Raw genomic sequence first — 12,631 nt, forward strand, 5'->3', positions numbered from 1 at the left:
CTTTCCGCAGGTGGGCTGAGAGAGGGAAAACAGTGCTGGAAGTATCACTCATAGTGCTGTCCACAGTGGACACTGGATGGGCTCTAGTTGCTGCAGTCAGAAGTAACTGGTCTCAGTTCTCACTCTGCTGTAAGTGGGGCTGTGAATCAGGGATTTACTTTGGGAAGGGGTATGCTGCAGGAAGTTCTGCCTGTTTCCCACCAAGTGAGCACACTGGTGCCAGCCCTGTGAACTCTTAGAGAAGAGGAGAAGTGGAATTCAGTGTGAATTCGATTTTAATAATGAAAGGGAAATGTATCGGAACAGTTACAGAAAGTCATTCACAGTCAAAATGTCTAAATCATCACAGAAACCTTTCCCCTGCATGTGCAAAATCTGCTGCCTTGGAAGACAACAGGTCTGACCCTCCTAAATGCACTTTCTGGTACCTCTTTCTTGTCCCTGTTCTCACAGGCAGTAGCTTTTCCTTTATGACTGTTGCTGTGCAGGGGACTTAGGTTCTATCTTCAGAGGACAAAAAGGTAAGGAAGATGCTGAGAACAGCAAGCTGCTTCTGCTGATGCACAGTTCCCATGCAGGCAGATGCTGATTGTGGCGTAGGGAAAAGCCCCCACCGTACTCCACGGGGGAAGAAAAGGAAACGTCTGTAACCTAAGAACTGGCTTCTGCTGCCAAGAGGGGAACAGAACTGCACCAGAGAGGGAAGTAGAAGGGGGAAGTGAATGTGCAGCATCACCATGGGAAGAGCCTGTTTCTGGGGCCTGCTGCAGGCTTTTATTTTCTGCCAAAAGCTGCAAGGCAGGTGATGAGCACTTGGCATGAAGCTCCCCGCAGCAGCTGCAGTGCGCATGGAGAGGACAGCTTGGAGAAAGAATCACACTGTGAACAGAAAGCTGAAGCTTGGCAAACAGTGGGATCCAGAGTCACCTGGAAACTCTGAACCTTAACGCTTGAGGTTTTGTTTTAATTTGTTGTTCATCCAGTAGGGAGGATAGGAGGAAATACTAGGGAACTTGGCATTTAATCTGGTCTTAGGTAAACAGCTCTGCTACATCTCTTTATAGAATAAAAACATTCTGCAAGTAAAGCAGAATGGGCTCATAGCTGAAGTCTGGACTGCCTGCAGTACTGGATTCTCTCTGTAATAAGTACTTGAAGCTCAGAGGTGCGGAAGTCAAAATCAAAGGCTGAATCTTTAGACAGGGCCCAAGTTATCTGCAGGGACTCTTCAGAGCCGACACTACACAGGAAATTGGGTGTGGGTTTGCTGTGGTCAGAACTCATCTCTGACGAAGCTGTCAGAACTCTGTATCACAGGTACTATACTCTGAGCAGAATCCTAGAAACTAGGGGGTTTCAATCTTGTCCTGATTCCAGGCCAGTTCTCTCTTGGACCACAATGTGAGGATGGGGAAAAAAAAAACCAAACCAACAAAGCAATTGCAGCAACCTCACTTCTGCTGGCTGCCATCACCTGCAGCAGACCCCTCTGCGTGGATCTTGATGGACTGTTGGTGAGCTGCACCCTCTGTTCCAAGGCCAGCCTTCCCACCATCATCAGCCCAACGGCTTGAGAGAAAAGCACTCAAAGCAGGTTGGTCCTGAAGAGAGACGCAACTCCTGACTGCACAGGATGTGGCAGCTGCTGGAGGCCTGAACCGCTCTGCTGCAGTCACGGTGAGCGGTACGTTTACAATCACTTGAAGAGAAATATTTTTGACCAGCTCCAACTGGCCACGTTAGGACTCCCAGACTAGTTAATCTGTATGAGGACTGGGGGCATCACACAGCATACTGGCTTCAGAATCAAGGTGTCATTTCCATTAGAGTAGCTCAGTCCTCTTTCTCTGGGCCATTGTCTTTAGAAAGCATCCAAAAAAAACAAGTCCAGCTTCATACTGGGAAGCAATAGTCAAAGGAGAAGAATGCTCAGGAACTGGATGTGCCCAGTCATCCTCAGGGGCAACGCTGCTCCCTCCTACTGCCTGGGAAGGAGTTGAAGCAACTGTCAGGCCTGATCTTCTCCTTCATTGGAAACATGCCGGTAGCCAGGGGGCTGAGACTGTATACGAAAGAGTACAGTCAAGAGGAGGATTATAAGGAGGAGGAGAATGGATCCACACACAGCCAGACCCAGAAAAAGCTCTGCAAGGGAGAAACAAGCAGTCAATATGGTATCATTCCAGCTCTCCCCTTCTGCCACGCTCCGGTCCGGCCTGGGCTCACCTGCGTCGTGCATGCCGCTTGGTACCTGGCATTCCTGCTCCCAGTCCTGGGGAACAACGGGATTGGTGAGTTCCAAGAATTTCTGCAGTGGGCATTTATGCTGACAGCCAGGGATCACCAGTGGGAAAGGTTCCCTCCCGCTCTCGTTGCGGAAGAACATCTCCACGGAGAAATTACTGAAAGCAAAACACAGTCAGATGTTTGTTTTCTCTAGCTAAAGTCATCCCTTCCCAAAAACTGGGTGTGCACACCCTCTCCTTTATTCTGGTGGTAGTTTTCCTCCTAAGAGTCTGCTACTAGGAGCACAACTGCGTCCCCCTAGGGTGGAGCCTAGCCTAGGTATCTAACCCTTGAGGTGAAATCACAGCAGAGGTCTTTACTGCAGCCCTCACCCATCATCCTCTTGGTACAGCTCAAATAAATGACATGAGGCGTATGGTGCTTGAATCTTGTTGTAGACATCTAGAGCCATCTGCAGTGCCACAAGTGTGGTGTCATGCTGAGAAAGAGGGAAAAAAACCAAATCAGTCACCCTTAGGGATGTGGCAGGGCAGCTCAGGCCATACCAGTCAGGGACAGGGCAGTGCCCGGGGGGGTCACCTTTGTAACTTCCACGTGGAAGAAGGGAGAGGAGCTGTAACTGATAAAACCGTGATCTGTGACAGTGCCAGAGAAAGGGAGGAAGTGAAACATGGCTGTGTATGCCTGACTCTGTATCTCCCACACTGTTCTTTAAGGATTGTTCTCTAGGGAACAATTTGGGAGAAATGCTTGCAGGCTGCTGGAAAGGGGGGATGACTTTACCTACAGTGCTGAAACATCACGTCTGAGTAGCATCAGCTCATCTACCCAGTAAACACAGCAGTGGCTCCCCCAGGTCTCATCTGCAGGCCTGAGCTAACAGGAACACAGCACTGGATGGGAATTTTCCTCAGGAGCCCCAGAGGAATGACGCCAGATCCTACACATCCCACCCACTCAGAAGCAAAGATGCATGTCCTGATCACTGCTGCATGGGGTGGAGAGAAGCCAGAAAGGGTGAGAAGCACCGCTAAGCCCCAATTCCTTGTGAGGAAGGAGAGATGGCTAAAAGCTAGCCTCCAGGTTCTGACTTACCGCTGAATAGGCAAGTAGCTTTGGGTGCTGGTGGGCAGAAACATTTGCTGCTTTGGTTAGATTTTTCCTTATGTGATCCAGCAGGACCCCTGAGGAAGAGGAACAGCTGGTAAGAGGCAAAAACCAGACAGCAGCATGAAGCTCCCTCCCTGGTGCACTCACCGCCTTGCAGACGAGCTTTTTCTACTCGATTATGGATCCCAAACAGAAATTCAAACCCAAAGTCTTTCAGTTCCTTCAACTGAGCCATGACATCAGCTGTCACCCATACAGGCAAATTCATTTTGTGTGCTTGCTGGAACGAGAAGCAGAATTATAATCTGCAGGTAGCATGGATCACAGATTATAGAGAATGAGTCAGGGTGTCTGGAGACCTGCCCAGGCTGCTACTGATTTCTTCTGTTACTTTAAATATGTCCCTTTTCTATTTATGCTTCTGTCCTCACCCTGCTGTGCTGCAGAAAAAGAACGTGTGTGGCCTTTAATGTTGTTTCAGAATCTAATGGTAAGAAGCATAAAGATTAAAATCTAGGTGCTACAGTTCTGTGAAAACACAACTGGAGCGCAGGATTATGTCATAACACAATCCTGGGGCACTGACTGCACACGTGGCTGGGGGAAAAAAGGGAAAAAAGATAAATGAGAGAACATAAACTCAGGGTTTCTGGTGTACCTGCAGCACAGTTTCCCCACAGGCTCTGAGGACTACTGAATGACACTGGAGAAGGTTAGCAAGTGCTCTGCAGATGTACCGCTGGGAAGTTCCACTGAGAAAGCCCAGTACTCACACCCAGACCACACAGAACTAGAAACCAAGAGAAGAATTTGCTTTGCAGCCAACCTGGTACAAGAACGGGTTAGTTATACTGGCAGACAAGCAACAGCTGTGGTTGCCTGACATCACTCAGAGCAGTTTGCTATGCCACATCCCATTAAACTGCCAGAAGATGAAGCTGGATATCCTTCAGGGTCTGTTCTGTCTGAAGGGTTTGGAGAAATTCCTATCAGCAATTTAGTTTTACAAAGAGACTAGCTGTTAAGTTCAGCTATTCCTTGGACTTTTTCTCCACCCAGTTGGTAGAATGAATCTACTGGCTCAGGTGAGAAAACAGTCCTTCTCTTCAGGGCACTGTTAGCAAGAGCGAGAAATAAAAGGAGGACGCCCAAAGCAGCTGAAGAGACTGATCAGCCTGAGGGTAGTTTTGAGGGTAGAATTCCCTCAAAACATTCTGGTTTTGTTTTGGGACACTGAGCTACTCTCCAGGTTCTTGGGGATTATAGCAGTTGTCATCTGGCCTTCCGGGCCCAATCTACGAGGTCATTAAGTGAGTCCTCAAAACAAAGACCTGAACTTCTTCATCACTCTGACCAAAGGATGTTTTGTTACCGGCAGAAGTTGCTTCACTGATTGTTACAGGTCAGGAGATTGGGTTTGTGATAGAAAGGAAGGGCAAACGTTCATAGTGCAATGCAGCTCTGGATGGGAGTATTCTCAGCTTGCAGCAACTCAAGCTGCTACTTCATGTAGCAAAGTGCAATTCTGTGCAGATGTATCTTGTGCCTCCCCAAAACAGCACATACCACTGCCAGCCAGGGGAGTAGCCTCATGGCGTCACAGAGCTAGCACAGCACAGTGTCAAGTGCTTGGGTTTACTGCTTCTTCCACAACTAGCTAGTTTGACATGAAATATGTCTCTGATTTATCGCATCATGCTGTACAGCTACACACAAATAAACCTGTGTGCAGCAGCTGTAAGTCTCCCAGGTATGGGACCTTTCCTTTAGCATGACTGCAGGGCAGCTAACCCAGTTCTGTATTTTGTTTAAGCCTCTGTGAGATGTGCTGTCAGCAAAACTCCATGTGAACACAGAGCCTAGTGCCCTACCCCAGACAGTGAAAGGGTAACATCTGTCTCCAGTCTGTCTCTTGCATAGGAGCTTACAACGGGTCAAAAAACAGACATGGGTGAACCCCACTTAACCCAGAAGAGCAGCATTTTCTCCTAGAGATGGCACGAACAAAAGCACAGAAAGAAAAGCGATGGGTCTAAAGGAACAGAGAGAGAGGCAGAACCAGGATCAGCCCTAATTTAAGGTCCCAACTTGAACCATAAAGTTAATGCTCTTTCCAAAGATCTCATTTTACTTTACTTAACTCAGATTCATCCACAGTGATCTAAAGATTTCAGAATGCAGTGATTTTCTTGTGACTTTCAAAAGAGAGATGGACTATGGGACGATTTCTGGCTCTGTCACACATCTGAGCTACACAATGGGGGGTAATATGGTGCAAAAGTAGGTAATTCTTGGCATGTCCCTCTATTGAGTAGGAACTGTTACTATCTGAAATTAGAACATTAGTTCTAACTGTAGGGTGGGAATGGTGAAGAGTTTTATGAGATTTTTAAAAAGAGTTTTCTGTCAAATTCAGTGAGCCCTAAAGACCAAACTCCCATGGCTGTAAGGCGAGGGTGAGACAAACTTACTTCACAGAACAGTGTGTCATACACACTCCAAACAGAGTCGAGAGAGACATCCCGGAGCCCGGTCTCATTTGCCACCATCTGCAGGAATTGCTGTAGGTACAAGAAAAGAGAAAAGCCTTCAACTTTGCAATCTCATGCTGTGTTACATGCACAGGTATTCCTACCCTCTTCTCAGAGCTCTGATTGTAGGCAGGTGATAATACTTTAACTACAAGCCTAAGACCACCTTATCTCATGCAAACAATCACTTACCCAATTCTCTTTGGTCTTATTTACGTATTCTGCTGAGTGCCGTGTTTCATTCTGCAGCTGTTCATACCGTGGGCAGGGGGTCAAAGGAAACTTGAGCAGCTGGGCAGAGACAAGAGCAGCCAGGTCACCGAGAACCACAGCACAGAACTGGCAGTCAGCGCGCGCGACACTGATGGCACCTTGGCTAGCGGGGTGAATCCATCAACAGCCTCAGGTACAGCCCTCTGACCTACTCCAGACAGCCCGCGGTCTGCTGAGGTCTCGCAGCGAACACGCTGCAGGAAGGGAGCCCCTGGGTTCTTGCGTTCTTCTGAGAACAGAAGAACCTTTGCCAGGCAGGGCTCAGGAGAAGTTCAAGACAGTATGAACTGAGGCTGAAGTGAGCACCAAGGCGGAAGTCGGCATAACACGCTACTCGAGTAGTCAGTACTCATCCCTGAGACTAACTCACCCTTTCCTCGGACTCCGACACTGTGTGCACAGGGATGGGCTGCCAGGAGATGTTAGGGTTGAAGATCTGTTGCCCCTCTGGGGGATACAGGCCTGCCAGATTGGCCTCCGCGCTCATCAGCGTCCGGTCGCAGTCTGTGCTGCGGATGAAGATCTGCCAGGACAGGGACAAGGCACCGTTAGCAACGGGGTGATGCTCGGATGTGGGGCGACGCAGGTGCTGAGGAGCGTTGCCAGCAGCTTGCAGCTGCTCAGGAGCGGCGCAGTAACTGGAGCTGAAGTGACCAAACCTCCTGATGTCAGCCTGGACAAAACTGCAAGGACAGACACACAGACTGCTCGGGATCAGTGGGACAGCCAGGCACGCTGCGTGGAGGTTACAGACAGAAAAGTCTCAACCTGAGGAAGAGTCAGAGAAGAGCAGGGCAGAGGTGCAGGTGACGATGGGCACAGATAAGCAATGCACTGTGTTTACACAGCAGGACTGAGCCAAACTCCGACGTGTCCTAGGAAACAGCGTATTGAATCTGAGCAAGAACAAAAAGCCAGAAGAATGAAATACAGTGTCAAGACTGGTGTTTTTAAAAACATGTTAAAAGAAAAACATATACACTCACTCTATATGGCATCTGCCACGCGCAGACTATCTCAAAATTTAAGTGAAAAGAAAAAGTTGTCTTTGCTCTGACAATTTGTATCCACTTTTATGTCTTAACTGTGGCTGGGAACAACTGACCCTGGTTGCTTTTATCCTTGTCTGGCTCCAAGAAGCAGGGAGGAAATATTTTAAAATTCTACAAGTGTCATAAAAACCAATCAAGCCCTGAGCGTACGTAGATGCTTTCTTCAGCACCTTTTGACAGGGCTCCAGCTTGTCGCTGAGTCAGGTGACAGAAAGTCACACAGTGTCACCCAGAGGCAACGTTTCTTATAAGGGAGGTTGCTCAACTCGAGCAGGGGTTCAGGCTTGGTTAGCAGAACAGCTTGTTTGCATATGCCTTGGGTTTGTTTTTCCTTCTCAAGAGAAGAAAAACAGTTTGGGCTGGCAAAAGCTTTGTAAGAACGAAGTATGTTTGGAAAGGAACTACTGAGAAAGGTTAAAGGATCCACGTTTTGAGCTGATGCTGGAAGTTTTGTTGATGAAGTAACGTCAGCGAAGGGCTGTGATCTGAACTACAGCAAGCTGGGTATTTACCAGAGAGCCCAAAAAGGGGTGGGGGGGAGGGAAACAAAGACAGAAAATTGTGCCCTATCTGGTCAACCACTCAAACTAAGCTCAGATAAAATAACTGAACTGATGCAGAGCCAGCAGTGGGACAAGGGGGGCTGGAGTGTTCACTCTCCAGCTGAGCCCTGTGACTGCATGCCTCTCATCATGATGCTTGCTCACGTTCCAGTTGACTCACACCTCTTTGAACGACCAGCAGAGGTATTCCATGGGATTTTCTATTTCCTTACTTTTTATCATCTTTCAAATTTTCCCCTCTGCTTAGCACATGGCTCGACAACAGCTCTGCAACTCCTTATAAAAAGAAACATAGCGGTTTCTCAAGAACTATTACCAAGTGTGGCGACATCCTGGAGGGAGAGAGGCACATTAATGTCTTTGGGGGACCAAAACTGTCGATACTTCACAAACGAGGGTCACTACTCCTGTTCAGTGACTGCTGTTTGTGTGCACAGACCCCCGTGAGACTGAGACTGAAACGCACCGAGGAGAGCGGGGCAAACACGGGCTGCGCTCTTGTCAGCTGGTGTGGCCGAAAGAAATATATACACACACATGTAAAACAAATAAAACCTCACAACGTCGATAAGAAACAAGCACCAGGTAAAGCACGGCGTTCCTGGCTTGTTCCCCCGGCTTCAGAGCAGGTGGCTTGAGCCCCGCCGGCCCAGCCCGTCCAGCGCCCGGGCCCCTCGCCTCCAGCCCCGGGTGGCGGCGGGGCACTAGGCAACGGCAGCGCCGTGAGGCGTCTCCCCTCCGACAGAAGCCTTTCCCGCGGTCCCCCGCGGCGGCCCGGGCCCTCGGGCGGCAGAGCGCGCCGGCCCCCTCCCCGGGCCCCGGTGCCGGCAGCACTGACCTCCTGCCGCCGGTACGCGTCGCTGAGGAAGCCGCGGTAGCGCCGCCGCAGGGCCCGGCCCAGCTCCCACTGCTGCTGCATCCCCACCTGCAACGACAGCGAGCGTTACCTACAGCTCCGGGCCCGGCCGGCCCTCACCCGCCGCGGCCCCGGACGCACCTGCGTGAGCTGCCCGAAGCCCTGGGGCCAGGCGCTCTCCTGGAAGGGGTCCCGCGGGTAGGCCTTGATGGGCGAGCGGTCTCCGTGCCGGTACACCTGCGGGCGACAGCGGGGCGGGTCACGCCGCGCCGGCGCCACGGCCTGGCCCGCGCCCGCCGCCGCCGCTGCCCCCCTTCCCCCTCACCAGCGTTACGAAGCGAAGGCTGCGCGGCCGGGCGGGCGGCGGCAGTAGGCAGAGCGCCAGGAGGAGCAGGACGGCGCCTCCGCAGCCGCACCCCGCCGGACCGGCCGCCATGGCGCTTCGCCCCGCGGCCGCCACCGCCACCCGGAACCGAGCCGCCGGCGGCCGCGGGCCCGCCCGGACGCGGATCCCCTGCGCACACCGGAAGCGCTGCGGCGCCGGGCCGCGTGCCAGCCCCGCCGCCGCAGCGCGCGTGCGCGGCCGGGGGGCGGGGCAGCACCGGGGGTTCCGCGGGGCGGGGACGCGCCCGCCCTCGCCTGGGGAGCGCCGAGCGGTGCGGGGCGGCCCCGGGCGGGCCCTCGGGCCTGCTCCCTCCTCCTGACGGGCGGAGGCGTGGCCTGGCCGCCCGGGCTCCTGGAGGAGCTGCGTACGGCAGGGTCGTTCCCGCCGGCGTAGCGGCGGCGGCGGCGTCCTTCGCCGTCTGGCCTGCGACCGTGTAGGTGCGGGGCGGTGGGGGCGCGGGGGTGGGCCTGGGCCTGGGCCTGGCTGTGCGCGGCGCGCTGCGGCTCCCGGGGAGCAGAGCGGAGCCTCAGGGCTTCGTCTCTGCGGGCGGCTTGTTTGTAAACCTGGCGAAGCCTCGCGGGGCTCTGACATCATCCCCCACCCCGCGCCGGGCAGGAAGAGGGCAAGTGCTGGCGGCGCGGAGCTCCCTGCGTCGCTCAAGCGGCTCGTCCCCCGGGTCTGCCCGGGGACGGTGTTCGCCTGGGAATGCCGGCCCGCCGCCCGCCCCCGCGGCAGCGCCTAGACCGGCCCGGCCCGGGCTTGGGCCTTCCTCACGGTGGAATTACCGTGAGCGCGGGAGGGATCCCGGCCTCGGCCGCCGTGCCGGTGGGTGATGTTGGCGGAGAGGCGGTGAAGCGGGCTTCGCCACTGGGCTCCCGGCTCCGCCGCCCCGCAGGACAGACGGAAACGCGTCCCTGGGGCTTGCAAAGGACACCGAAGGGCGCAGAGCCCGGCGGTTCAGCAGGCGCGTTTGTCGGCTCGGAGCTTCGGGTGGTTGGTGGCGCCCGGGGGCCCGGCGTGCGGCGCCTCGGAGCGCCGGGCTGTTTAGGCAGCGGGCGCTGTGTCGGCAACGGCGCGCAGAGCCCCTCCGGGCGGGATAACGCGTTTAATTCCATCCCGCCCGAGCGCTCAGGGAATCCAGGCCGGCGTCCCGCTATTGCGCTGGGAAAGCGCGAACCCCGGTCGCGCGTTGCTTGGCGGCACGGTGCCGGGCGCGGCAGCCGAGAGGTGCCGGGGCTCCCGCCTCCGAACTTCTCCCCGCCGGCTTCGCACCTCTCGGGCTCCGGGCGCCGGAGGAGCGGGGGGGGGAGGCCCGGCTCCGGCCGCGCTTTCAGTGACCCGCGATGAGCCGGAGGTTTCCCGGCGGCTCCCGGGGGGCGGGGCCGGGGCGGGGCGGCTCCCGCACGTGACGCGGAGCGGCGCCGCGCGTGACATCACCGCAGCTCCGCCGCGGCGCCCCGCCGGGAACAGCGCCCGGCCCGGCTGCACCTCCCGCCGGCGGCTCGGGCACCTGCGCCACGGGGGGCGGCGGCGGCGGGTCTCCGGGGAGCCACGGCCCGCGCCGGTAACTTTTCTCTTAGGATTCGGCTTCGGCCGCGGCGGGGTGGGTGCCGCCGTCCCGCTTCTTGCCGGCCCGGCGCTGTCCGTGACTCGTGGCGGGGTCAGGGATGCGCTGTCCCACCCCGCGGCTTTCCGGCCCCGCGGCCTGCGCCGACCGGAGCCGCGGCAGCGCTTCCCGGAACCCGGTGCCGGCGGCTCAGCGCCGCCCCCCCACCCACCCGCGTGGTGCCGTCGGTCGGGCCGGGCAGGGCCGCGCTGCTGCGGCCCGTCCCGTCGAACCGCCCGGGGCCTGGCGGGCGTGCGGGCCGGGCCGGCGGTGGCCCCGAGCGGCTCCGCGGTGGGCGGGAGCGGGTCGCTGTCTTGGGCGTAAGGGGCCGGCGGGGCCTGCCCTCGGGCTGGCGGGGGCCGCGCCGTTGGCGAGGTTCCCCTGCGGCCGGGGACCGGGCAGCCGCGGCTGGTGGACGGGCCTAGAGCGGGCGCTGTGCGCGGGGTATCGGTTACTCGTGGCCGTTGTTGCGCATCCTGAGAGCGCGGGTCTCTGCCTGTTGCCCCCAGGGATGCTGCCCGTGCAGCACGGAGGTCTTTATCTGCGGTGTTGTAGCTCCTTAGCTCTCCTCTTCCCTCGTCTCCTCCGCGCAGCGCTGCGGTTCTCTGTCTCGTTCACCTGTTGCATCCTGTCAGCCCAGATCGTGAGCTTTCTGGGACACAGACGTGCCTGTGCGGCTGCCAGTTTGCACGGCGCTGTTCAGAAGGCAGCTTTGCTCAAACTGGGAGTGACTCCACATTGAGCCACTTCACAGGTGCTCGTGCAGAGGTCCGTGGATCTGTCCCACTAGGTACTTTGCTGTTGGTCAGGAGCAAACTTAGGATTGCTAGTGAAAGACGAATACTTTTAATGACCTGAAATTCCCTCCACCCCTTTTCTTTTTTCCTAAAGGCACAGCTGGGCCCTTCTCTGCAAGGCTTTTTTGTGGGAGCCTCCAACACTGAGTCATGTTTCTGACTAACTGTTTGGATCGCTGCATGTCAGCTACTTTCTGACTATGACTGCGGGTTATGTTTGTCTGTAGGGAAGAGTCCTCTCAGCTCTGCTGCTTGTTGCAAAGTACGTGGAGTATTTGCTGTTCTCCAGGTGTCAGGAGAAGGCTGTGCCTTAGGACAGACAGAAGAAAAAGGAAAAGCTGTTTTTAGCTTTCTCTAGCGAGTGGTGGGCTTGGCTTGTGGAACAAGCAAGTCTTAATCCCCCTGCTGAGGTAGGAACGGAACAAAAAGGTCTTATCTCTTAGCTGTGGAAGCAAATGCAGTTTGAAAATTCAGCCAGGTGTTCCTGAGCTCAGTCCTTCTTTCCTTTGGGTTGTGGGAGGAGGGCATTGGACGCGGTACGGGTTGTGCCAGCACCAGATGGAGTTTGGCCTTGCCGCCCTTCTCTGCTGTGGCACCTGTGGTGCATTTGCCAGAAGATTGCTGCTGCTGCAGGACTTGCCAGGGCGGACTGACTGCGTGGCTTCCCGCTGGAAATCTGGCTCCAGGTTCAGTGACACTTCTTTCTCTGATGTGCCATACACGTGCATCCTTCTTCATACAGGAAGGCCAGCTTTTGCAGGAGAAAAGCAGGAGTGAAAATAATTAACAAGCTCCTCCTTCCTCCCCCCAAAAAAAACCCAAAATACAGCCAACAACAAAGGTGGAGGGGGATAAACACAAACAAGCCTCAGGTAGGACTGAACATGGGTCGTTGCGGAGATGCTTGGGACTTCTGGAGCTGCTGGAGGAAACGTGCAGCTACTTGTACTGTGAAGGGTTGCAAGGAGAAGTACTATAGCAATGACTATATATATATATATGTATACACACACATTGCTTAATCTAAAAAAATAAGAAACAGGAAACTGTATCGCAGAATTAGTGTGTCCTGGCTGCGTGCCTCGGGTTACCGTCCTCGGCTGTTTCCAGTTACCGCTGCCGCAGCTCTCTGCGCCTTGTCAGCATGTTTCCTTTACCAGCTGGCTCGCACCGCCAGCGAGTAGGCAGGCAGAGAGAGGGTGTGCAGAGGA

At 55.1% G+C, this 12,631-nt stretch overlaps 2 protein-coding genes across 3 annotated transcripts in view; one reads left to right on the forward strand and one right to left on the reverse strand.

The window, feature by feature from the left end:
- Positions 1-257: 257 nt before the first annotated feature.
- ACP2 (acid phosphatase 2, lysosomal) lies at positions 258-9,086 on the reverse strand. Its single transcript, XM_084262670.1, has 11 exons — positions 8,958-9,086; positions 8,774-8,869; positions 8,615-8,701; positions 6,532-6,684; positions 6,081-6,179; positions 5,829-5,918; positions 3,505-3,637; positions 3,343-3,431; positions 2,619-2,725; positions 2,227-2,402; positions 258-2,145 (listed from the first exon to the last, which is right to left on the reverse strand). Exons 1-11 carry the CDS (start codon positions 9,066-9,068, stop codon positions 2,009-2,011), a joined length of 1,278 nt encoding a protein of 425 aa, XP_084118796.1. The 5' UTR covers positions 9,069-9,086; the 3' UTR covers positions 258-2,008.
- A 288-nt stretch (positions 9,087-9,374) lies between these two features.
- NR1H3 (nuclear receptor subfamily 1 group H member 3) overlaps positions 9,375-12,631 on the forward strand; it is a 29,057-nt gene continuing 25,800 nt past the window's right edge. Inside the window, exon 1 of one of the 2 annotated variants that reach the window (XM_084262934.1) lies at positions 9,375-9,450. The gene's annotated coding sequence lies outside the window, so the exon portion shown is untranslated. Of the gene's footprint in view, positions 9,451-10,484; positions 10,582-12,631 lie in introns of those variants that run through there. The other variant, XM_084262933.1, reaches the window with a different exon arrangement.

This window comes from Gallinula chloropus (genome assembly GCF_964237585.1).
Source record: "Gallinula chloropus genome assembly, chromosome: 4".
Classification (NCBI taxonomy): Eukaryota; Metazoa; Chordata; class Aves; order Gruiformes; family Rallidae; genus Gallinula; species Gallinula chloropus.